The sequence below is a fragment of the Lissotriton vulgaris genome, chromosome 5 (genome assembly GCF_964263255.1).
Source record: "Lissotriton vulgaris chromosome 5, aLisVul1.2, whole genome shotgun sequence".
Classification (NCBI taxonomy): Eukaryota; Metazoa; Chordata; class Amphibia; order Caudata; family Salamandridae; genus Lissotriton; species Lissotriton vulgaris.
The window spans coordinates 1,708,235,494-1,708,262,225 of record NC_141693.1 but is presented as its reverse complement, the minus strand read 5'-3'; the positions used below and the strand labels follow the sequence as shown (position 1 = coordinate 1,708,262,225).

The following is a 26,732-nucleotide window of genomic DNA, read 5'->3' as shown; positions in this document are numbered from 1 at the left end:
GGGCTTTCTAGGGGATGACAGTTGTGGCAGTTAGTAGCCACCATTTTGTTGAACTGGGTGAATTCTAGTCATGAAAGGCACCTAGGCCTGAGGTGAAAAATCATGAGGGCAAAAGAACATCTATCCCCCAGGCCAACACCATAGAAATTTAGTGGACCCAAAACGATAGTAAGGAAATGAGGGGCAAAAAGGGGACAAAATAATTAAATAATAGGAGGGGCTACGCAAAAGGCCAGACAGGTCTAACAGAGACCGGCAACACAGCCCCGCAGAACGAACAGATCGAAAAAGGACAAAAGCGCTGAACTTCCGGAGGGCTCACAAACGTCCCACAGAACGGAGGAAGAACTCTCACAATACAGGGGATATAATGGACGATGGCGCCAGCAAAGAACACTAATCTCCTGGAGGACAATCAAAAACTTGACCTTATAGTTTGAGATCTGTCTGAAGGTCGGCTACAGGACACTGGGGTGAGGGCTTCCGAGGAGTGTATGAGGGGCCGCCGGCTCCGGAGAATCTTCACCCCCGCGAGCAAGTATTTGGTGTTGGGGATGGGACAGGCACTCTGCTAAGTTGGGGGGGGCGGGCGGTTTTATGTCCGTATAGCAGGGGGGCAGGGAGGGGAATTGTTTGGGGTATAGGGTTTTTTTTTGTTATTTGTCCTGTTTGACTCAAGGAACTAATCTGCAACACGACAAATTGAACACTCAGATGGGTATATACGGAACACTATGGCAAATAGATCCTGAAGTAAACAAGTTAGACCTAGTGGATATGCAATGACACACAACACACAATCAGCTACTATAAATGGGAACACGTGCACAGGTCCGGTTACTCCATTACAATTGATGTCCTGGAATGTGAGGGGCCTAGGAGACAAGATAAAGAGGGGGTTGGTCCTACAGGGTATTAAAAGACTGAATCCGGATCTAATCATTCTTCAGGAGACACACTTGGTGGGGACGGCGAGCAAAGCACTGGACAGGCGTGGATATAGTATGGTGGTGCACTTGGACTTTACCTCCGGGTCTCGTGGAACGGGCATTCTAATAAAAAAGGCGTCTTGCTTTATCCTGCATTCCACGAGAGCCGATGAGTAACGGCCATTTTGCAGTGGCAATTGGGCAATGGGAAGGCAAACCACTCAACATTGTTTCTGTGTATATATTACTCCAGCATTGCATGCGACTACTCTACCCGAGTTAGGGAAATTACTGTTATCTCTTCCAGAAGGTGACCTAGTAGCGGGAGGGGATTTCAACGCAGTGGCGCACATCACACAAGATAGGTACCCGACCACACACGCTTGGCCCGTCTCGTTTTTACGACTTCATCGAGGCGCAAGGGCTGTTGGATGTTTGGCGGCACCTCAACCCTGAGGGCCGCCAGTACACTTACTACTCCGCAACTCATAATAGTCTGTCCCGCATAGATTACTCTCTCACACTAGGGGACGGCCACCTTACAATTAGTGACGTACAGATTAGGCCCAGGGGTATCTCGGACCACTCCCCCCTCACACTAGCCCTCTCGAGTTCAGGAAGGGTTCGCAAAAGGCTGTACCCAATCTATCCAGGTTATATTAAGATACCACATGTCCGAAAAGAGTTGATAAAAGCGACCCAGAATTACTTAATAGAGAACACTGGCTCGGTATCATCCCCCACTACCCTATGGGAAGCGTACAAAACGGTTCTGAGAGGTCATGCCATTACAACGATAACAGGGCATAAGCGCACGCGGAAAAGAGAATTGCGGGAGCTGGACCTGGACCTTGAAGCAGAAAACGCGGCACACATGAACACCCAACAGAGGACGCACTACACACACTTAATCTATGCCAACAAGCGCATAATGATCATGTGCGGCAGCAAACGATTGAGAATATAACAGCGACGGCAACTAGAGTATACGACATAGGTGATAAGGCCAGTAAATTACTGGCGTGGCTGGATAAGAAAAAAGAGGGTAGCAGGACCATACTACAATTGGCAGACCCGAGTGGGCAGCTGCATTCGCACCCATCAGAAATAATTGATATCCTCGCGGACCACTTTCAAGGAGTATATACTCCGGAAAGAGAAGTCACGACGAGTGATGTGACACTGGCCCTCCAAACGGTGCACACCCCGACTTTACCCCAAGATGCAGTAGATGAACTGGAGGCAGACCTGATGATACAAGAGATACAGGCAGCAATCAACACACTACACACAGGGAAAGCGGTAGGCCCCAATGGTATCCTGGTTGAATGGTACCAAACGATGGTGGACACATTAAGTGGGCCGTTATTGGCCATGTATAAGGATAGCTTGCAGCGAGGGATACTGCCTCTGGATCAACGGATGGCAACTATAGTTGCCATCCCGAAACATGGAAAGCCTCCCGCTGAGTGTACATCGTACCGCCCAATCTCGTTGCTCAATGCGGAAGCCAAGATATTGGCGAAAACATTGGCAACCAGATTGATGCCTCACCTAACTCGACTGATCCATCCAGATCAATCCGGTTTTATGCCCCATAGGAGCACGGCACTGAACCTCCGACGAGTCCATGGCGCACTGGCGCGGGCCCCCCTATTGACGGAACCAGCAGTCATTCTATCACTAGACGCCAGGATGGCGTTCGACTTAGTGGAGTGACCGTACCTCTTCGCAGTCTTGGCACACATGGGCTTCGGCCCTAAATTTATCGCTTGGATAAAACTCCGATACACAGAACCTGTTGCGCATGTGGTGGCCAATGGACACATTTCACGAGAAATACCATTGGCCAGAGGAACGAGGCAGGGCTGCCCACTCTCCCCCTTGCTGTTTGCGTTAGTCCTAGAGCCACTGGCAACGGTCATTAGAGACACTCCATTGCTGAAAGGGGTGAGCTGGGGGGAGCACTTGGAAGACAGAGTTTCCCTCTACGCTGCTGACATGTTAATATACCTGTCCGACCCAGCCACTGGCATCCCTATATTACTAGATTTATGCAATACACATGGTATCCACTCTGGCTACACCATAAATTGGTCAAAATCGGTCATTTATGAACTAAAAGGTCCTCTGCCACATCTACCCAATGAATGCCTTTTCACAATTGCAGACTCCTCGTTTAAATACTTAGGAATCTACGTCGCCCGAGATGCTTCGATCCATTTTACTCAAAACCTGTTACCTCCACTCACTCGCTTAAAGGCAGATGCAAGATACTGGACAAATTTACCATTGACACTTTTAGGTAGAGCGGCCCTGTTTAAAATGAAGGCACTTCCACGATTTTTGTATGTAATGGAAAATACGCCAACCCTAGTTCCACCCTCATATTTAAAAAAGGTGACAGCAGTACTTTCAGGTTTGTTATGGGGAGAACGCCCGGCTCGAGTGGCACATATAAAACCCAACCGTGGGTGGTATGACGGTGGGATAGCACTGCCGAATGTACAGTTGTACTACTGGGCATGCCAACTCAAGGTGATAAACCAATGGATCTGGGCATCCCAACTCAAGGTGATAAACCAATGGATCCACGCATCGCAAGAAGACCCAGCTTATTTGGCGGACAGAACACAGCTAGGCACACACAGTCTACTGGCACCATTATATAATAAAAGTCTAATGGCAAAATTGATAGGCTCGACGAAACATACGGTAGTACTTTGGCACAAGGCACAGACTAGACTGAAGTGGGGGGGTGTAATAACTAAACTTACACCCTTGTGGGACACTAAATCACTGGGGTGTCTGAGATACAGCAAGGGATTCACCCAATGGGACAATATAGGAATTTCCACAGTGGGAGACTTATGGACTAGTACTGGCATGATCCCATTCTCACTCTTACAACAACAATATGACCTAGGACCTACAGAGACCTATAGGTATATACAGATAAGACATGCATTAATGGCAGCCATCGAGCCCGGGACAAAGGTCCCCGAATCGTCACCGTTGGAAGACCGCCTACTCACTGATTTTATGCAAACGGGGGCTAAATCACTCGCTTATCGAAAGCTGCTAAACAACCTACCTGATACATTAACTAAACTACGGAATAAATGGGAGGAGGAATTAGGGGAAATGGACGAAACAGACTGGAATGCCGCACTGGCATCCCCGCGGGAGGCAGGAGTGTCGGCCCGCTTTCGATTGATACAATTTAAAATACTGCACAGAGTGTATTACACCAGAACTACCTTATACAGAATATATAGGACTGATCATCCAAATTGTCTGAGAGGCTGCGGAGAGGAAGGGACACTGCTAAACACACTTTGGGGATGCCCGATCATTAGTGAGTACTGGAAACGTATCATGAGAACCATTTCTCAAACACTAGAAGTGTTGCTCACACCGGACCCGAGAGTCTGTTTGCTGAATATATGGGGGAAGACTGATCTAACACGTCAGGGACAGCTGTGGGTGACAATAGGAACGATGGCGGCCAAGCGTGCTATAGCGCAGAAATGGGGGGCAGTGGACGCACCGACATCGACACAATGGTGCAAGCACATGGATAGGTTGATGGTGACCGAGCGAGCGGTTTATAAAATAAGAGCCAACCCTCGCAAATGGAACAGGATATGGTTACCTTGGAATAAGTATAGGGGTGATCTGTGTGAGCCTTTACCGGAAGAGGAAGAAGACAGCTCCGATGAGGAAACTGAGTTGGGGGATTGATAAAAACCCGTTGACGGAATACTGGGAGGGATACGGGCTTGAGAGGGGGGATTTTAAGAAGCTCACTAGAAAGGAATAGAATAGTACATAGGGAAAACCCACTGATATGAACGATTGACTGTATAAAGATATCTAGTTATATTGTTTATTATTCCTAATGAGTGTGTTTTGGTTTAAACAAAATATGAAAAAGTAAGAAAATTGATTTCTTTATCTATTGATGGAATGTCTCGAACACAATATACTTACATGCTGCCGGACCGGAAGGTTGTCGGCTAAATAGCTGTGTATTACAAACACCAAAATGACTATGGCGTGGCAACCGATATTTGAACACGCGAATGATGTATTGTGTAACTGACTACTGCCAATAAAGTCTTACAGCCAAAAAAAAACAACAAAAAAAAACATGCACTCCTGACTTCTTACCATGGGTGTAAATTAAACTTGGTTCATTCTGCTTTGTTGGTTTGCCCTTACCTTCATTTACACTTTAAACCTCTGGAGTACTCATAATTTAGTGAGTATTGGTTTATTTGCGAGTACAAAATAGGGTGGCGGGGGGGTTGGCGCCCCTTTCATTTTGGGAAATTCACAGGAGATACAAATTTGCCTTGCTTATAGATTATTCAGAGTCTTCCTTCCAGGGTCTCATGCTGGAGATAATGTCATGGTCTGGCTGTGAGCTCGAACTTTAAAAAGAGTGTAGCAAAATGCATAGGAATTATAAAACAATGTCGTAATGTGAAGTCCCTGCAGAAAAAAGGACCATGGAAGCATGATATGGGTCTGTCTGCTAAGTGATGGTTGATGTGAAGTATAATAGCAAGATCTAGAGGACGCAAAGAAAAAATATAATAATGAGATTTGCAATAACTACCCAATGCACAAAGCCTAAGATAAGATGATTAATAACTGCATTGTATGAGGACATTGCCCAATCAGTATTTACCAGTGAGAGGCTGCGTGTCCTCTTCTTGCACAATCGTTTCTACTTCAGGCCCATATACTTCCTCTGCCGTTGGATAATACTTCTTATCCTCATGCAGGACAACCTGCATGCCAGGATGATCATCATCTTGGTCTGCCATATACTCATCATCATCGTCCTCGTCAACCTAGAGGATAAAACAAAATATACTGTGAGTCCGAAAGCACTAAAAAGTGATCAATGGAAGTTCTTGAAAAAGTGATAAGCAAATCATAAAAATGAGTTTTACCATTTTAGCTTCCAAAGCAAATGTTAGAGAGCAAGCTGCTTTACAGATTTACGCCAAACTTGGCATGAAAGTAGAACTTTACTAAGAAGACTTTTATTGGTTTAGTGTAAACACATTCAGTAGACTGATATGAGATCAGTCTACTGAAAGGTATGAGGGCTTTAAAACCACAAAGATTTGCCTGTCATTTTGTAAATGATTTGTAACTTTCATATGAAAAATAAATTCACTAGTGAAGGGAGATAACTGTTTGACCCAAAGCGACAGGTGTTGTGGACCTACACAACTGCTGGTAATGGCCTTGGTGCAAGGCCTGGCACTGCACCCAACCTTTGCAGTGTGGGGTTGGCTGCCGACAGGGTGTTGGGCCTGGCTGAGCAGTGAAGATTGGCTGCTCTGTCAGTTTAAGAGAAAGAGCGGACTTACAGCCATACACATTGAGGTCGGCTAATGGAAGGGAGCTATGCACACCTCCTAGTCTGCAGCTAATCCCTGCTATGTATGGTTGAGTGCCATTTCCAGCGGCCAAACTCCTCTGTGCACGGCTATAAGGCGCATGACCTGCATCATGAATGGATGAATGACTTGTCCTCTATTACAATTATTCTGAGGTCCTTTCTCTTGCACTACGAACTATAAAATGGTCAATGAAGGTAGAAGGACTTTCAAAACTATTCATATCAAGATGCTTTGACAGGCTATTTTTCAGGTCACAATGCTTGTCAGGTCTAAAACCAAGTCAAAATACATCACAAAACTCTAGTGCAAAGTCTCAAGGCTCTATGCCAAAGCTATAATATTCAAGTCAGAACGCTTTATAAAGCTCTAATATTAAATAGGTGAAAAACTGGGTCAGACTTGTATGTTCATTTCATAATACTTTGTAAAATACAACATAAAACGTATACAAAACAAATACCACATCTGCATCTTTGTCACCCCTTCCGATGTCATCGTCATCTTCATCATCAGAGTCCAGCTCGGGTCCAATATAGTTCCCAAACTCATCATACAGTTCAGTATCCATGGTGTTGAATCCTGCTGGGAAAAGAGGACGTGTTTAATACCCTCATGAAGTAAACAGTACCTCCCATCCACTAAGGTCTCTATGGGGGTGCATATTTTTCTAATTTAAAACATGCTCGAGGGGTAACTGTGAAAGACTGTGGTTGTTTCCCTTTAAGAAGATGCTTGCAGAGACAATGGATTTTAGATGTTGAAATGCAGTGCTATGGAATGCACCACATGACCTTATTTATTAAGCAGTTTTGTAAAGCACATGCATGTCAATTTGTGGCCAATGAAGAGCACTGAAGAGAACAATAGAGAGTCTAAAAGGAGCAGCAAAGAAATAATTACGTAGAGTACAACTGAATGTGAGGAGCTACACCCTTAAGTGCAACTCCGACAAGTCCGAAGTTCTGTTCTTTGGGTGCGACACAGAACCGGACTGGCAGACCTGGTGGCCACGGGATATGTTCCCTCCGTCCTGCTCCTCTCAGGTTGCTAAGAATCTGGGGGTGAAGATGGATAACAGGCTCACCTTGAAATCCCAGATCCTGGGGGTGTCGGGCGTTTGCTTTGGCATCCTCAGGATGCTGCGGAGGTTTCTTCCTCTGTTATCCGTGGAACACAGGACGCTGACTGTCCAGGCTCTGATTGGGTCCAGGTTGGATTATTCCAACGCTCTCTACCTGGGCCTTCCAGAGTACTTGTTGCAGCGGCTTCAAGTGGTACAGAATGCCGCTGCAAGGGCAATCTTTGGTCTCAGTAGGCGCTCCAGGACCTCCGGCTTGCTGGCAACTCTACACTGGCTTCCTATCCGCAAGAGGATTGCCTTCAAGGCGCTGACCTTGACCTACAAAGCTCTCCATAAGGAGGGAGCCAAGTACCTCCAAAAGAGACTGGTCTTTTACCATCCGACCAGGTCTCTGAGGTCGGAAGCCCTGCACCTTGCTGTTGTCCCCCGGGTCAAGAAAGCGCGCCTCGGGGGCCGCTCTTTTGGACTGCTGGCTTCTCAGCTGTGGAACTCTTTACCTCTGACCCTGCGGGGAGCCACCAGCCTACTGGCTTTTAGGAAAGGCCTTAAAACTTGGCTGTTTACTCAGTAGCCTGTCCTCCTTGAATATTTGCTCCACTCTTCCGTTAGTTTTTTCTGATGTTATGTTTTTTATGTTGCAGCATTGTCTCTTTCTCCGCTAAAGCGCCGGGACACTCTTTTTGAGTAGCCGCGCGCTATAGAAATAATTAAATAACATAACATAACATAACACCCATATCCCTGTATGGCTGCTCTTGTCTGTGAAAGTGGTAAGGCAAACATCAGCCTAAATGGTTTTCTGCACAGATTTTCTGAACCAGATACGGTTGCATTGTGCTCTCAGCCTATAGTTCAACGTATTAGTCTATGGTCAAGGATTCCCAAAGAAATACCTCCAAGTTGCTTTCAACTGAATATCAGTAGATGAATAAAACTCAGCTTGGCTAAGGTTCCTCCATAGGTTTAGGAAGGCAGTAGAGTTTGAGGGTAGAATAGTTTTTTGTTTCAACAGGCCATGAAGACAGAAGAAAGAATTTTGAACTTGATTAGACAGTCAGTGCATAACTTTCAAGGTCGGTCTCACTTGGTCGTGCTTCTGAGGGTTCAGAGTATTCTGCTGCTGATTTTGTAGTGTTTGTAACCGATCTGAGTTTATTTACCAGCCATATGAACACCACACTGCTAAATTCTAGCTATCTTATAAGTACTGCTAGACTCAAATATTGATTTGCATTATTATGAGGATTTGCTTGAGCATTGACAGCTATAGGCTTTCATCCATATGTTTCTCACGTTGTAAGATATAGTCAGTATAGATTTCAGGCCATTCAAAAGGAAGCTTGCTTTGATCTGATTGTGCAAGCACCAAGATCTCTATTTTCGTCTCTTCAGCCAGAGGAAATGTTATTGTCACGTAAAGTAAATTATCTCGCTTTCAACGGTCCAAGGTGGCATGGAGTTCTTCACAGATACCAATTGTCATTTCTATGTCCACAAGGTCCTAAAGCTATATGATGCTTTTTGTTGGTTGCTTCTCTCTTTCAACCAGATTTTCTGAGATAAGACAGGATGATAAATGAGGTACAGCTAGCTACATCTTTTGCTTGAATGCTGGGACTATTTTTGTTGTGATTCTATCTTCAATTTGACTGGGAGCGCTTAGCGAGACATGTATTTATCTCATTTGTACTGCCAGCCAGAAACATATGGAAGAATCGGACTGCAGGATAAGATTCGACCTAAAGTTACACGCTTTTTTTTTTTTTTTACAAAGGGTGTGCGTGCGGGTCTCTGTTGTGGGTCCGTCCTGAGATACGATTAGGCCCTTAGAATATTATAGATCAACACACAGTTTGAAGGTTGCTGAGGTAAGCCGTATTTGTATTGCAGCTTAGGATATTTCACCAGCGTATTGCTCTATTCGAGAGGGGAGATGTTATCACTTTTTATCATTTGTTTTACGAAAGGTACGTGCCAGATGCTGCAACACAAAAGTTAGAATATGCATATGCCTTAAAAATGGTCACAGAGTGTTGAATCTTAGTAGAAATTAATTAGCAGTGTGAAATTAAACTTTTTTTCCTCAGGGGAAACAACATTTGAGACAAAAATAGGAATAGGTCTACCATTGCCCTTTAATTAAGCAATGCAACCCTGAAGCCTAACGCATATCCCGCAATGAATTGTTGCCTTTGTTACGTCCTATTTCCCAAACTGGAAATACTGATCATCGAGAAGGAAGGGGGTCATTTCAAAAAACAGTTGATTCTTGTGCAAACTGACTGTCATGCGTTTTGTTAAACCTCCTGCCTCAATCATATTAATGGCTGCAGCCAATGGTGCCCTGGGAGGGACAGCTGACTACCATTGCTGTGTTTTCATTCCCTGAAGTCAAAAACCATCCTGCTTCTTTGAAAGGGACGTCCAGGAAAGACATTAGGGGGTGTGGCAGAGAGCATGAAGTGTGCTAGGAACTCTGTGTCTGCTCCTTCAAATGTCAGCCCCCCCCCCCTCCCACCCTGGTTCCTAAAGGGAAACCTTCATTAGCTACTACATTAATTAAGGTACGCGACACGTTAATTGTCGTGCTGCACATTTAAGTTGCTAGACACCCACCAACGGCTAGAATGCAGCACCGTCTCAAGTAGAGGTCAGGCATGGCAGGGGTATGCAGCCATGTCCTGGGCAGACAGCCATCCACATACATAACTTCTGTAATGTTATAGCCTGCACCTTCCGAATGACATTCACAAAGGGTAGGAAGCAGAATAATTATTTGCTGTACGGTTGACTCCTTCACTACCGCCATAAGCCTGTACCGTTTGGAATTGGACTTCTCAGTGAAAGGGTGTGTCACCCAGAGTCTGATTGGAGAGGGTTTTTTCCGGCCTCCATCTTGCCGCCTCAGAGTCCTGGAGCACCTCTTTTCCTTCCCTAGTCATACTGCACACTGGTTTGATCTGGATTGCTATGGCAAGGGATACGAGGTGTGACATCAACAGCTTATGACATCACAATATTTCTCAGCACAAAGCACTGGGCTCTGCCTGTGAAGGTAGTGGCATCTTGTGAAGGTATTTAGCGTGACTGATGAGCTGGGACAGGACATTGACCACCAGAATATCAACAGATAGTTTGAAATTCCATACTTCATTTAAAGATATGTTTTCAGAGGTACATTTTTAAAACCAACTGGCAGCATTGTGGGAATGTATTTTCCCACTACATGTATTTCATGTTTTGTTTGCGTAAACAGCCGTTTCGTGAGGCAATGCCATTTCCAACTCTTTTACAATTGTACAATTATAAACAAGCATTTACAATGCAATGGTCTCGGCATTAAAGGTAGAGCTATTGGCATTGCTCATGACATTTTTTTTCTTTTTTTTATAAACATAAATAAATGGTATTGTCATTGACAATGGCAATAGGTGAGCATTAGAGAGTAGTAGAGAGTATTCGCGGACACAGAAAGCCACAAACACACACATAGCCCCCCCCCCACACACACACACATAGCCCCCCCACACACACAGAACCCCCCCCACACACAGGCCCCCCACACACAGAGCCCCCCCCACACACAGGCCCCCCCACACACCCACACACAGATCCCCACACACAGAGCCCCCCCACACACAGAGCCCCCCCACACACACAGGGCCCCCCCACACACAGAGCCCCCCCATACACCCACACACAGAGCCCCACACACAGAAAGACACACACAGAGCCACACACAGAGAGCCCCCCCACACACACACACACAGTGCCCCACACACACACAGTGCCCCCCCACACACAGTGCCCCACACACACACACAGAGCCCCACACACACACACAGAGCCCCACACACACACACACAGAGCCCCACACACACACACACACAGAGCCCCACACGCAGAGCCCCACACGCAGAGCCCCACACGCAGAGCCCCACACGCAGAGCCCCACACGCAGAGCCCCACACACAGAGCCCCACACACAGAGCCCCACACACAGAGCCCCACACACAGAGCCCCACACACAGAGCCCCACACACAGAGCCCCACACACAGAGCCCCACACACAGAGCCCCACACACAGAGCCCCACACACAGAGCCCCACACACAGAGCCCCACACACAGAGCCCCACACACAGAGCCCCACACACAGAGCCCCACACACAGAGCCCCACACACAGAGCCTAAAAAAGCTGGGTCTCATGGCATTTATTATTATAATATTTTTTTGGGGGGTGGAGGCGGTATTGAAAGGTTTTAATTGCTCTTGCGTTTCTGCTCCTGCCTCGGTGGGGAACTCTACTATTACCCTGTTCACCCTTCAGTGAACTCCGCAGCTGGTTAAACTGGGCTGTCTTGCTGACTTTGAACTCACAAACGTAGTGCCTGGTAGTTCACGCCTCCCTCGCTTTTGAAAAGGCAGGGGCATAGCTGGCGACGGCGGTGAGCAATTTCGGGCGAGTGCAAGGTAAGTGGTTTTCTTTATTTTCTCTTGTCGTCGTCAGGCGACTGCCCCTCCCCCTACCCCTTTACTCTTACCTGCACCGGCCGTCAATGGGTAGCAAACGCAGGGACCGCCCAGGGTGGCAAAAGCTCTAGCATTGCTATTGACAAGGGGCTTGGTCGCTATGGGCCAAAACAATACTGCTCTAATACCGAAAACCTCCAACAGGCCCCAAACAGATACTTCAAAAAAACTTCACTTGTTTATCATTGGTTAACAAATGTAAAAAGTGATAGTGTTACAAGACGGTGCCGTATCACAAGTATATTCTTCCTATTGAGAAATGTTAGCAGATTGGATCTCTACACCTCTGATCTTCGCCTGCCTCCTATCTGACCAAAACACACCTGTCCGATTTACAGCTCCAAAAAAAGAACCTCTTGGAAGCGATAAAATTAAAAGTTCTCTGCATCACCTACAAATACTCTGTAGGCAGTGCCGAGCTGTCACTGCAGAATTATCACCTAATCTGTAACCCCTGCGCCTATCCCTCTAATTAACTAACCACTCTCTCCTCCATACAGATGGGCAAGTAATACCTAACCTCGTTCTCATATTATGAGCCTGCAGATTTTCATGTATCGTGTAATGCCCGAGTTCACTTCTAAGCACCTTAACAACAAAGGGTACCAGTACACAAGTGTATGCTGCTACCCAATAACGCTGATGGCTGAGACTTTCATGACCGAATTCGAAGCTGCGACTTGCAGGTTGGCTGAGGGAGTTGAAAGCTTGCTGCTGGCACAGACAGTGGTCGGCAGGTCCCACATTTTAATCCCAGCAAGGCAGACAGAGCCTTTGAAGGTCCAGCTCTAGGACTTCTGTATCCCCTGGAAGAAGGCACCCCCCAATTCAAACTGCGTGTACTCAGTACTAGGATTATAATACTACACACAAATCACAAGAATAATCCAATAAATGATGTGACTGGCATTAAGCTGCAGGTGGCATGGGTGGCTTTGCCATAAATCGCTGACACACCAGAAAGATGTAATGGGGCACTGAAACGTACCCTGTCTTCGTTCACTTCGTTAGGCGTGTCCTGTATGGGTGCATATCCCAAAAAATTGCTCTCTGCTCCTGGGCACAGTGCCCACTTAAGAAACGCAGGTTTCTGTAGTGCCAGTACCACATCCTCTACAGGAAAGAACGATTGGTTCTTAACAGCAGTGCAGAAAACGAGTGGAATCCCGCCTCCTGTATGTATGGTCAAACCCAAAACAAAACTTGCAGCGGCTTCCTAAGCTCTGCTCCATGCAACAAGCGTGCCATTGTTTGCCCCGCCAGCGCTGCACATCGGCCTCGTTCGGCGCGGTCTCAGATGCACCATGTTGGCATGATGCCCACATTCCACAGGCAGGGGAAAGGCAGGCGGTTCAGGAACAGAGGGCTGCCAGGGGATCACTTCAGGTGAAAGGAGGTGGCTTAACACTGCCCCAGCCTCTTACAAGATGCGGCGCTACAGGAAACCCACCTCACGGCTGCCCCATACCCCGATCTTTAACTCCCGCTTAGGGTTTACTCTAGCATTCTCAATGAACTGCTCCATGAGAGGCGCTAGATATGAATAACAGGACGTGTATTTGTAAAGCGCAAGTTCACCCAAGGGTATCTTGGCACCGAATAACCTTCATGTGTATTGTTACCCAACTCAATAGTACTCATTTTATCGACCTTAGAAGGATGAAAGGCTGGGCGGATCCGCTGGGATTTGAACCTGTGACAATGAGGTCGAACACAAGTCCGTGCAGTAGACGCATTAGTCCACTCAGCCACCACAATCGACTAAATAGTGCAGTAAAAGCTGAGACACTGGCTGCAGGATTGTAAGGACTCGGCTGCACCCCCATTATTGCAGCCTTTTTACATCTTGGGTGAAGTTCTTGCTTGTTTTGTGGTCCAGGGCACCCTTGCTAGTGCCGAGTCACTGGCTGCAGGTTTTCAACACTGTGCTTCCCCCAGCGCGTTCACTTGTTTACACCACAAACACTCTTAACACAGTGAGATGACAAACACTCTTCCCGCAGTGACACCGCAAACACTCTTGCCGCAGTGAGACCACAAACACTCAACACAATGAGACAAGCCTACAGGCCCCGGTGGAAAACCTGCAGGACCGGAGTCATAATCTCAACCGGGCCAACTGCCCCTGGATTAAAGGCACACGTGTGTCACTGGAGACCGGAGTACGAGAGAGATCCGGGAAAACATATCAAAACACACCCCCGTAAAAAAAAGAAAGAAAGGTTTACGGAAAGAAAGAAAGGTTTACGGTAAAAGTGGATGCAGAGGTTATTGCGGGCTTACCTCCAGCTTGCCCGGCACCTCATCCCGCGGCTGGCTGGCGGGTCGGCGATCGGCTGGTCCGGTCTAGGGCTGTGGTTGCGGCTGTGAGCTCAGGTGAGCACAGAACCCGAACGGAGCTGCAGTTTACAGATGGCTCCCAAGAATGCCACGAGAGCTGCACGGGCCAACAAAATTAACACTCTGGAGGACGCCGCTGCTGCTCCCCCGTCGGGGGCCAGGAGGGAGAGGGTCATACCACTCGGCGGGCAGGCCGGGCAACAATGGCAGCCTCAAGCATCCAAAAACTTTCGGATTCGGGGCGTGTTTTTGCTGTCCTGAGTGACACACGACGTCACGAGCTAAAGAACAGCAAAACTTACGCCCCCGAATCCTAAAGAGACGGGGCAAAATCGGAGTGACGCACCTCTCCTCCAATGGCTGGCCTCCATTTAAGAAGCCAGCCAATGGAGGAGAGACAGGGCAGGGAGGCGGGACACACAGCGCTACTATGCTGCATTAATTCTCAGACCACAAACTGCGCAAGCGCAGCCTTTAGGCCTTCGACCTAAAAATGATTAATAAAGGAAATGTTAGTGTCCCCCCACCTCCCAAAAACAACTAACTAAAATTGCTTAAATCACGTATTTAGTAGTTTTCACATATTTTTGCTGAGAAAAGTACCAACTATATTTCACTGTTGCAATTAAATTCAGTGTATTAAAAAATATGTAATTTGAAAAACGTGAAGCAAAGTAATCCTTTTTTATTTTACGACTAAAAATCAGCAACAAATTTAACAGTTCACACATATCGCTTGAGGCTTTCCGCCTTCAGTCTGGAATTCTGACACTTCAAATACAGGGATGACATTTTGTGGAAGTTAGCCTTCTTTTGCGCTTGATCTTAATAGAGGGAAACCAATAGGGGAGCTAAAACACTAAAACCAACCACAAAAAAAAATCAACAACATTTTTAAAATGTTAAAAGGCGGTCTGATCACTAGTTGGCAAGCTCTGATAATTCAAAAACCTATGTCCATTTTAAAGAAGTTTGAATAGAAGCTAGAATGTCTCTCAGAAAACCAGCCTATACAGAACAAAAACAATCCCCACTAACACACCCTAACCAGAGGCTGCCGGATGGTGTGGCATAGGAGGAGAGCGGGTACTTCATAAATAATCTTGTTAGAGCTGCATTTAACGCGCTTTAAGAACAAATGTTCACCCAATGGGATTTTTTTTTTAAAACATAAACTAACAGGAAGGATTGCTGTTTTGGTTTTGAAGTACAAATGAAAATGCTTTGTTAAAATGCATTCTATGTCGGTACATAGCTTTTTCCTTTGTACTTAAAAAGCTAAACAGCAATCTTCTTTTTAGTTTATTTTAGAAATACGTCCGTCCAGTGAACGCTTTGTGATCAGAAAGCGTGTTCACAGCAGCTTTAGCACAATTATTTTTAAAGTGTGCGCTCTGGACAGAATGTGTTTTAATACAGTTAATAAACATGTTAATCTTTACTTACACAGCAAGACGGTAATGATTGCTGTTACAACACAAATGAATGCAAAAAAAACCCCGACTTCTTTGCGTTTGAAGTAATCGCCGAACTTGCATTTTAGCTAAAGTGCGGGTGATGGCATGGTTAAACAACAATACAAAAAATTGTCAGCCAACATGGAAGGAACTGGGAGGGATGAATGCTGAAATAAAATGTAAGCAGCTAGGGGTCCGAGCACCCACTGCCTAAAAAGAGGTTGAAAATATAATAAAATAGTTCCCCCCACGAGCAAAGCAACAGAACAAAGCATAATGATATTGTACGATCTCTACTCCTTGGAGGAACAAATGGAGGGACAAAGAGGCAGGACTGGCCACTAGTAAGCAAGGATTTTTAAAGGACATTGAAACAAACAAATGAGAAGCAAGGAATGTCATTTGGCCCACAGAGATATATGTATACTAAAGTACAAGTTGCATACTTACACTCGACCTAAAAAATGCCTAATCAGAGCACAAGCAGCAGGGAAGGGACAAAACGAAGAGAAAACGAAACTGGCATTCCATGACGAACAAGAAGCAAGTAAATGAGAAACTATGTACCCGCTCAGAAGAGGTCGCTCCGCACGCTCCCAAGGCTCCGTGGCATCGTAGCGCTTGAAGCTGCTCCCAAAGCACTGTGGCATCGTAGCGCTTTCAGGCTAATTGTAACCACCGCTCGCTCTGCTGCCATTATCTGTACCTGTAGCGCTATCTCATTGTGATTGTTTGCCATTGCCTGCATTGTAACTGTAGCGCTCGCATTGCTCTGCTCGCATTAAATTATATTTTAAAGTAATCTTTGCCCGATTGTGCATCTGCCCATACAGTCACCTTAGTTTGTGCCCCAGTCTCGCCCTGTTTCGCTTTCTTTTTGTTGCAGCCATTTTGTTGTTGTCTCACAGCCCGTCTCTCCACCCCGCTCCCGCCTCCCAGCTGCTCCTCCCACGCCCCACCCCCCTCCACTATCCACTTATGACAGATGCTTTTGCGCGCAGCGTTCACGCGCAGCGATCGAGCCCAATGCGCGCCGAAGGTGCGCCAAAGGTAAGCCCGTCTGCGCCCGTCCGCGCCTGGACCGCGCCCAGCGCCAGACCCCCTGGTCCTTGCAAAACACACTCCTCCCGCATTACGTATGACGCCGCTACCCTCTTTGCCCTTAACCCCGGACGCAAACCACAATGCTGCGAAGCTGCCCCAGGACACACCCCTGGACCCTTCGCCTGCCACTCCTGCAAATTCGCCTGCGTCAGGACCCACACCAAATCCATGAACTCCAAAAACAGCTCCCACTGAAGTGCATCCTGCTGAACACCCGCTCGGTCCACAGACACGCCACTGAACTCTGGAACCTACTCGACACTGCATCGCCGGATGTCGCATTGATTACAGAAACCTGGATGAACGCATCATCAGCCCCCGACATCGCCATAGCCATCCCGGACGCTTACAAGATCATCCAAAAAGACCGCACCAACCAAACAGGAGGAGGCATCGCCATCGTCCATAAGAGCACCATTCGAATCACGACCAGCTCCGAAGATAACACAGCACAGAAACCGCCCTCATCGCAGCTACAGACGACATCCGAACGCTACTGGACAACGGAGAAACAGTCGCCCTCATCCTACTCGCCCTCTCCGCCGCCTTCGATACAGTCTGTCATAGCACCCTCATACAACGCCTCAACAACGTTGGAATACAAGGAAAAGCTTTGGACTGGATCATCTCGTTCCTCGCCGGAAGAACCCAGAGAGTACGCCTCCCCCCTTTCAAATCAGAGGCCACCGAAGTCATCTGCGGCGTACTACAAGGATCATCACTCAGTGCCACCCTCTTCAACGTTTACATGAGTCCCCTCGCATCCATCGCACGACAACACAACCTCAACATCATCTCCTATGCAGACGACCCCCAGCTGATCCTCTCCCTCACCAAAGACCCAAACACCGCCAAAACCAATCTACACGAAGGAATGAAACAAGTAGCCGAATGGATGAAGAACAGCCGTTTAAAACTAAACTCAGACAAAACGGAAGTCCTCATCTTAGGATCATCCCCCTCATCCTGGGACGACTCATGGTGGCCACCGGCCCTGGGTACAGCACCCATACCTACAGATCACGCACGTAACCTGGGATTCACCCTGGACTCCACCCTCTCGATGACCAGACAAGTCAACGCTGTCTCATCTTCATGCTTCAACATCCTACGCATGCTCAAAAAAATCTTCAGTTGGATCCCACCGAAACAAGAAAGACAGTCACCCACGCACTGGTCACTAGCCGACTGGATTCTGGAAATACCCTTTATGCCGGAACAACTGCAAAATTACAGAAAAAACTCCAACGCATCCAAAACGTCTCTGCCAGACTCATACTGGACATCTCCCGTCAAGCTCACATTTCCCGTCACCTGAAAGACCTCCACTGGCTCCCCGTCAACAAGAGAATAACGTTCCGTCTCCTCACCCACGCACACAAGGCCCTCTACAACCTAGGACCCGAATGCCTCAACACAAGACTGTCCTTCTACACACCCACCCGCCAACTACGATCATCCAATCAAGCCCTCGCCGCAATTCCGCACATCCACAGATCCACCATGGGAGGAAGATCCTTCTCCTACTTGGCAGCCAAAACCTGGAACTCTCCCCCCACTCACCTCCGCCTCACACAGAACCACCTCTCCTTCAGAAAGCAGCTAAAAACCTGGCTTTTCGATAAGTAATTCACACTCCCTCCCTCAAGCGCCTTGAGACCCTCTGGGTGAGTAGTGCGCTATATAAATTCCTGAACTTGAACTAATCAATGGTAAGTAACAGGCCAACTCGGAACCACTTGAAACTAACAAAATGTGTCACGAGCGTTGGCCCATGTGCGGCCTCTGGCGAGACTTCAAAATGAATGAGGAGTACTGTTGGCCTGGGCATCCCATACTACTATCAAACACATCACTATACTTTAAAGTCTAAAGTTAATGAAACAAAGGGGACCTGTGTTGCTGCCAGAGAAAAATGCTGCAACATATCGACTTATATAAGACACTTTAACAGTGCCATACGCATGACCCTGAAAATGTCAACCCGATTCCATTGTAGGCATGGTACTAATATGCATGTTAATCAGCCTGCTCTAGAGAGCCGGACTGCTTCTGGCTCATTCAGATGAATTACACAAATACAAAAATCAGTTATGCAGAGGGAAAGCACTTTTTCTGTGGAAATACACAATTTCTGTCCAATCAAACTTCATACTCCTGTCCACTAATATGTGAGCGGAGCAAAGACCTTCTCTGAAAGCTTGTTTTTAGCTTGATCACATGCAGACAACGTGACACTTTGCTGTCAAGCCAGACCTAAAGAGAAGTAATGTACATACACAGCACAGATTTTCATTATAGTTGGCTATCATGGTACCTATAGCATCACTACAGTTATCATACCAGATTTTGCTTCATCGGACCCAACTACTGAATGTGTCTCTCTGACAACGATGGTATCTGGAATGTCTTAAGATTGACCAAATCCCCTTACACTGAAGAAATCATCAGTAATACAGGTAATCTTCATAACTGTTGTCCTGTCTTTCTTCTCTTCCTCTCAAACTTAATAGTGAGCCATTTTACAATTCAACTGACACAAGATCTAGTTGAGTATGAACTCTTGAGTTCCAGTCAGGGTTCAGACAAGGGTGCAGCATGGAAATGACTTGCCCCATGTAGTTGATAATGCACTTTGCATTCTTGAGTCAGGAAATTCCTGTCTTGTCTCTCAACCTACCTGCTCCATTCAATACAGTGAATCATTCTATGTTAAGAACTTCAAAGAATGTGCATGCATTGATGCCCACTTTTGCTCCTCTTGTACCTGAGCCACACCAATAAAAGAATACACAAACATCCACAACACAGACGCGTAGGTACACAAGCAGCACAAGGGGACACACATAATCGCACACACAGACAAGACAGAAGCACACATACTCACACACATACAAAACACACACACACAAACATACAAGAATGATGCAAGCACACACTATGGTCCACTGCTAATCTTGATGATGGGCAAAACAAAAGAGTCATTAAATAGTACTTCATCACCAAGTCTGGGCTGTGATTAAATGCTCTGGTGCTGTTCATATGCTCCCTGCAGGTGTTTAGTCGCTTTCTCTTTACTACTTCCTGGGGGGGGCTTTCCTTTCTCGAGAACAAGCAGTTTTTCACCTGAGGCTGCTGGTGTGCTGCCTTTGGATCATCCTTTTAGCACTATACAGCTTAACAAGTGAGACATGTTACCTCATCCATTTAAAACGTCTTCATTTACTTATTTATTTATTTATTAAGTTATATATAGCGCGAACGTGACCCACGAGGGTATCAGAGTGCTTTACAATAAAAGAACATAAGTGATTGAGGTGGTACACACGCATTCAAATGAGTCAATTTGTACAATAGAAATCCATACTAATATAATAAAGAGAGAGCCCAAACCTTTGAGGCGGGTAATCTCAACAACCACAGCACCAATCACAACACCCAAAACAGCGTTGGAAAGGGCAGTGGCAGCAAAAGGACGTAGGCTATGCAGACGCCGACCATATACATTTAAAAGGTAAAAGAACCGTGCCAGCAAAGTAGTCCCTTGTGGGCGTGTCTGCGTTGTGCTGTGGCCGTGTGCTGGGGGCGTGACAAACGCTGGGGGCGTGTGGTGCGTTCCACCCTTCATGCCATATCTCATATTGTGTGCTAATCCCACCCTGCTCCCTTTAAATACCCCTGCACTCCATAATCATAACCCACCCTTACTCCTTAAAATACCGCAACACCCTTAAACACTAAACCATCTTAACCCTATAAATTTACCCTGTACCCCAAAACCCAAACCTATCCCTAAACCCTAAAAATACCCCTGTACCCCAAAACCCAAACCTAGCCCTGAACCCTATAAATACCCCGGTACCTCAAAACCCAAACCTATCACTGAACCATAAAAATACCCCTGTACCCCCAAACCTAGCCCTGAACCCTATAAATACCCCTGTACCTCAAAACCCAAACCTACCCCTAAACCCTAAAAATATCCCTGTACCCCAAAACCCAAACCTACCCCTGAACCCTAATAATAACCATGTACCCCAAAACCCAAACCTAGCCCTGAACTCTAAAAATAACCATGTACCCCAAAACCCAAATCTAGCCCTGAACCCTAAAAATAACCATGTACCCCAAAACCCAAACCTACCCCTGAACCCTAAAATACCCCTGTACCCCAAACCTAGCCCTGAATCCTAAAAATACCCCTGTGCCCCAAAACCCAAACCTAGCCCCAAACCCTGAATACCCCTGTACCCCAAAACCCAAACCTACCCCTGAACCTTAAAAATACCCCTATACCCCAAAACCCAAACCTAACCCTGAACCCTAAAAATACCCCTGTACCCCAAAACCCATACCTATCCCTAAACCCTAAAACTACCCCTGTACCCATAACCCAAAACTATATCTGAACCCTTAAAATACCCAAACACCCCAAAACTTATACCTCAGTACCCCAAAACATATACCCCATACCCATACTTACCTTATCCAAATATTTTAAAAAAACATGCTTTTACCATTCATGCATTTACAACGAATTTTGTTGTAAATGTATGCGTGGTAAAAGCATATAAAATGTAATGCCATGCGTTATAATGGCATTGCGGAGTCATGGTACTTTCGTAATGAAAGTATGCGGAGTGATGGTATGCGGAAAGAAAGTTGCGGAAAAATGGGTGTTTACCCTCCCCCGGTAAGTACATTGGTTGCACGGCGGCCCACATATCCAGCGACATACTCATATTTTTTCACCACACATTTGAAAAATGCACAGGTCTCTCTCATTGATGGCCAGCACCGACATACACTTTTAGACACACCTCCCGGCACAAGTTCTAGAATTGCGAACTTTAGAGCTGGGGAGCTACGTTTGAATCTCGGCATCAGCTCAACATCCTGTGATTCCAGGCAAATCGATTTGTCTCCCCGTGCCTACCACAAATGAATGTGTTCCTCTGTAATGTAAATTGTGCTCATGCCATGTTGTTGAGTTTGCGCTATATAATATTGAAGGAAAAATTAAGTAGGGAAACTCGAGTTCACACACTACTGAACGCGCACTCTTTAGTGCATCAGCAGTGCACTGTGAATCGGAGCGTTTCACAGGCCTGTCACAGATAAGAAATGCTATCAAAACGAAATCCTACAAAACAATATACTACTGGCCGGCAGCAATTCATACCCGGACAACGTCGGGACGGGCTGCTAGTATAAAATATATGCATAACAAACAGAGGACCGTGATTCTACAGGACGTTGTACAATAGACAGTTAATGACCGTTAGGTGATTGTGCTAGCAAACATACATATTATAACTTCAAACGATTCAAAAGTAGATATAAAATGTGTAGATGACCAGGAGAACCCACAGCCAACTAAGCTTTAGCCTGCATACAATCATTGAACAAAAAGGGCTGTGATATAAGTCTTACACACAGTAGGCTCGACCAATCCAACAGATATAGGCAGTGGTAATAGGATCTTAAAGATGATTCGGTGACATCCTAGAATTAAAACGTAGGACACGAATTTGTTCATTAGTAGTCTTTTTACTTCCTTTTTGAAAGCAGTAAAGGAAGCGATTCCACGTACTAGTGGAGGTAAGGAGTTCCAAATCTTTGGAGCAATCCCTGAGAAAGCTCTACAGCCAGTTCTCCTCTTATGGAAGGAAAGTGCTCGCACTTCCTAGTTGTCTGCAGCCTCCAGACCTAACCAGCTTTGGCGCCAAGTAACTGGGAGTATTGTTGTGAATTGCTTTGAGCGCCATGCACACCACTTTAAGGTGTATTCTTGCCCCGTAAGGCAGCCAATTCAGTGCTTTCAAGGTTGATGAGATGTGACTGTTTCTTTTGGTTCCCGATACAAGTCTAGCAGCAGCATTCAGTGCTGCTCTCAGCAGAACCAACTTGTATTTGGGGAGACCACAGAGGGTGGTGCTTCCATAGTCTTATCTTGTTAGCACTAGGGCTTGTACTGCAATTTTTAGATCTGCCTGAGGGAGGAGGGGTTTGAGTTTCTTTAATATACTCATCTCGTGATTAGCTCCCTTGGTGGCAATAGAGATGTGCGACTGAATATTTAAATGTTTTCCTAATGGTTTTCCTAACTAGGATTCGAACCTGCTTCTGTAGTTCCAAAGCCAGCAGCTTTAGCAGCTAGGCCACATCCACTCCCCATAATCAAAGAAGCCAGCCTGTGTGAAAATAAAATGTACAGCAGCCAGATGTGGGACCTGGAGAATTACTGGAGATGAGTAGAGTGGGAAAGCAGCAATGAAAGTGTGTTTCCCCTCTCCTGTGTGTGAAGTGTATTTAGCTGCAATTGAAAACTGAGGATTCTTTAAATGTACCCATTAAGGTGATCTCTATCAGGAGCAGCAGGTGCAGAGCCCCTCACGGACATGTTTACAGCGGGAGTTTACAACATGCACGGTTTTCGGCTCAGAGGTGCTCCTTTTATGGTGCTGAGCCTCCACTTTAATGGCGCAAGAAGCAGGAGAAAACCAAATTAACTAAGGTATTGTTCAGGCTGTTTTGCAACGACAGGAAGAGCTGAGGTTATTTAAAAAGCTGGGAGAAAAGTGTGTGGAGTGAGCGAAGCTGGGAGAAAAGTGTTTGGAGTGAGCAAAGGAATGTTATGGGGCAGGCGGAATAAGCAGGGCCACTGGCATTATGCTGCAGTGGAGGGCCAAATTATGCGACAGGGTTGAGAAAATTATGCAACAGGAAAACGTTAATAATGTAGCACATGTTGTGGCAGCATTACTTCATTATTTTGTCAGTTTTAAACTTGTTAACACTCTCTGGGCATTAAATAGGAAAAGCTGCAGCGGACCAAAGGGTTACCGCACCTAACTCCCAGTTCCAAGCGTATCAATATATGTGCCGCTACCCCTGACGTCGGCTGCTGAGTGGCGTCACTGTGAATCCAGATCAAACAGTACTTTTTATGCACTAATCACCTTTCTGTTGCTTATAGCTATATTTTGGTGTTAAACTGGTACTACAGAAGTGCAACTAATGCCCAGAGAGTTTTTTTTTAAGCTTAGGTGGGGGCGCACAAATATGAAGTCCAAAATGAACGAAGTATTTTTTAGAAACAGTCCTTTTTTTATTTGTACAAAAATTGTCGAATGCAAGAATTCATCGATTTCAACGTGAAAGAAGTTGATCAGCCAACGCGTTTCTCTCCCTTACAGGGAGCTTCCTATGGGTTTATATCTAATTATAGGTCCGAATCAAAACGAATAATATAGCAATGATTCAAATTTTGAGAGGGATCAATCAGGTTCGGCCGTCCGTAGTGCTGTATCTTTTAAAATGTGTGTCTCTAAAGTTGACCCGATTGGTGATACATCGTATCGTCTCTTCCCCAATATGGCAGACAAAGTTTCTTTAAGTTGAAGAATCTGTGATATACTGGTGTCCCTGGATCAGGACGTTTTCGGTTTACTTGCGGTATCTTCCAGCGTGGAGGGTCCGGACCCTCATTGCTATATTATTAGTTTTGATTCGGACCTATAATTAGATATAAGCCCTGAGGAAGGAAACTCCCTGTAAGGGGGAGAAACGCATTGGCTGATCAACTTCTTTCACGTTGAAATCAATGAATTCTTGCATTCGACAATTTTTGTACAAATAAAGAAAGGACTGTTTCTAAAAAATACTTTGTTCATTTTGGACTTCATATTTGTGCGCCCCCACCTAAGCTTAAAAAAAAACTCTCTGGGCATTAGTTGCACTTCTGTAGTACCAGTTTAACACCAAAATATAGCTATAAGCAACAGAAAGGTGATTAGTGCAAAGTTGCAAAGGGCCTTCATCTGCACTGCAACACATGCCGCTGTGTTTTTTGTAACTTTTGAACCGTTTAAAATTTATACAAAATTTTGTTTTTTGTTAAAATCTGTACAGTATGCAGCGGATGATGGATTATGTGGCAAAATGCGGCAAGTCTATAATAACGCGAAAATCGTAGCAGCTGCACAATCTCAGAACTCCAGCGGCCCTGAATAAGGAAGTCTAATTAACTTACCAAGAAGACATGTAGTCCCCCTCTCTATAATTTTAAAAGATGTCACATGATGACTATATTTCTAAAGGGAAGTATGCATGCTCACACAAGCATAGTACAAGAGCACATAAACGCAACCACACATAAGCTTATACACACAAACACTCACAGAAGCACATATACCCACACACAACCAACACGTACACTACAACACTGACCAAAGCATAGTATACACACGCAAGCTATTATATAAAAATAGTCATGCACATACAATCGCGTACACAGGAGCATGCAGTTAATCTCTCGCTCTAACCTCCAAGACCAGATAGATAAACGAACACACAATACATGCATACGAAGTTATGCTGTCACTTTAACGCAAGAGCTCACACAAGCACAGACTCAAAAAAGCGCCGTAAACACACAGGCATACCGACACTAGGTCACACACATAGATCTACGCTCTCAGGAGCATATACAGAGGTGGGAATGCGCACACAAACACTAGCTTGCAGGCACAGTTTATACAGTCAAGCATGCAAATGCACAAATGCACCAAACAAACACAAAAGGAAACCAGAAGGGTACCCTGCAAGATATCCTTAGGGCTACCTTTTATGCATGTTATTCTATGGTAGTCCTTGTCGCACCCATGTCTGGGAAAGCTCAGCTCGTTCACTATACTGATTTCCAGTGGAAAAATAAGCCACCATAGGGCAAATATTTGTGTTGCGTTTTTTTATCCATTTGGAGCAGGTGAAAAGAAGATGCACGTCACTTCTTGGGTAGGGAACAAGAATGAATTGTGGGCAAAGTATATTGATATTAGGTTGAGTAGATAATTCTGGTCACTAGACCTCCAGTTCTAGTAATATTTTAAAGATTTTTCGAGGCCTGATAGAATAGAGTGGAGTAAAGTGGCATGGATTGGCATAGAGGGAGTTGCGCAGAGCGTTGCAGAGTGGAATAGTGTCAGCGTGGAGTAGCATAGAGTGGAGTAGTGTGTCAGTGGATCAGAGTTTCATGGAGTAGAGCATCGGAGTGGAATATCGTGGAGTGACAGAGTGTGGCAGTGGCCTAGAGTAAAGTGGCGTAAAGTACAGTGGAGCAAAGTGGATTGGCGTAGAGTTCAGTGGCGTAGAATGCATTGACAGAGGGCAGTAATAGAATAGCGTAGAGTGCAGTGGGAAAGAGTAGAGCGATGCAGAGAAGATTGCAGTGGCGCAGAGTGGAGCAAAGTGGCGTAGAGTGAAGTGACACAGTGGAGTGGTGCAGGGTAGAGTGCAGAGTAAAGTGACACAGAGTTGAGTGGCATAGAGTGCATAAAACTAACAACAAGGAGCTAATAGGGAAGATTAGGTCAAAGGTCACCCTCCACTCAATACTACTATCACAAGTATGACCCAGACCAACAAGGCACCTAAAAATTAATTATTTTCATGCTGTACCATACGTTGCAAAGCTTTTGCAACTAACTCCTCTATTTCAATTAATGAGGTAGGAGGTACATTCATATTGTGCAATCTTTAAAAATTGCCCAATCCCTTTGTATAAAACAACAGTTGTGAGACGACGAATATCTCACACCTTTGTGTCGCACTCAGACAAACAGAAAAAAGTGTGTGAGAGCGAGATGGCGCCTCACGGGCGCACCACCGACGGGAACCTGGAAGGTACTCACCAGGATTGCCCTGATCTCATCATTGGTACCACCAAGCTCAAAAGAAAAATGTGTCCAATAACAAACAAGACAGTGTGTTTGTGAAAATGTGCAGATACCAGTGAGGAATTTTCGTATTCCAGGCGACTGGCTATGAAAGCCTGGAGTGTTTTCATTGGTGGAAGAAGAAGC

At 45.7% G+C, this 26,732-nt stretch overlaps 1 protein-coding gene across 2 annotated transcripts in view; it reads right to left on the bottom strand.

Annotated features, from left to right (window-relative positions):
- The window catches only part of EFTUD2 (elongation factor Tu GTP binding domain containing 2), a 253,358-nt gene that overhangs the window by 214,116 nt on the left and 12,510 nt on the right, over nt 1-26,732 (bottom strand). Inside the window, exons 2-3 of one of the 2 annotated variants that reach the window (XM_086923883.1) lie at nt 6,813-6,931; nt 5,626-5,791 (exon numbers count right to left, since the gene is read on the bottom strand). In XM_086923883.1, coding sequence (XP_086780009.1) covers nt 5,626-5,791; nt 6,813-6,920 — 274 coding nt within the window. In that variant the 5' untranslated portion in view covers nt 6,921-6,931. Of the gene's footprint in view, nt 1-5,625; nt 5,792-6,812; nt 6,935-26,732 lie in introns of both variants that reach the window. The other variant, XM_086923882.1, reaches the window with a different exon arrangement.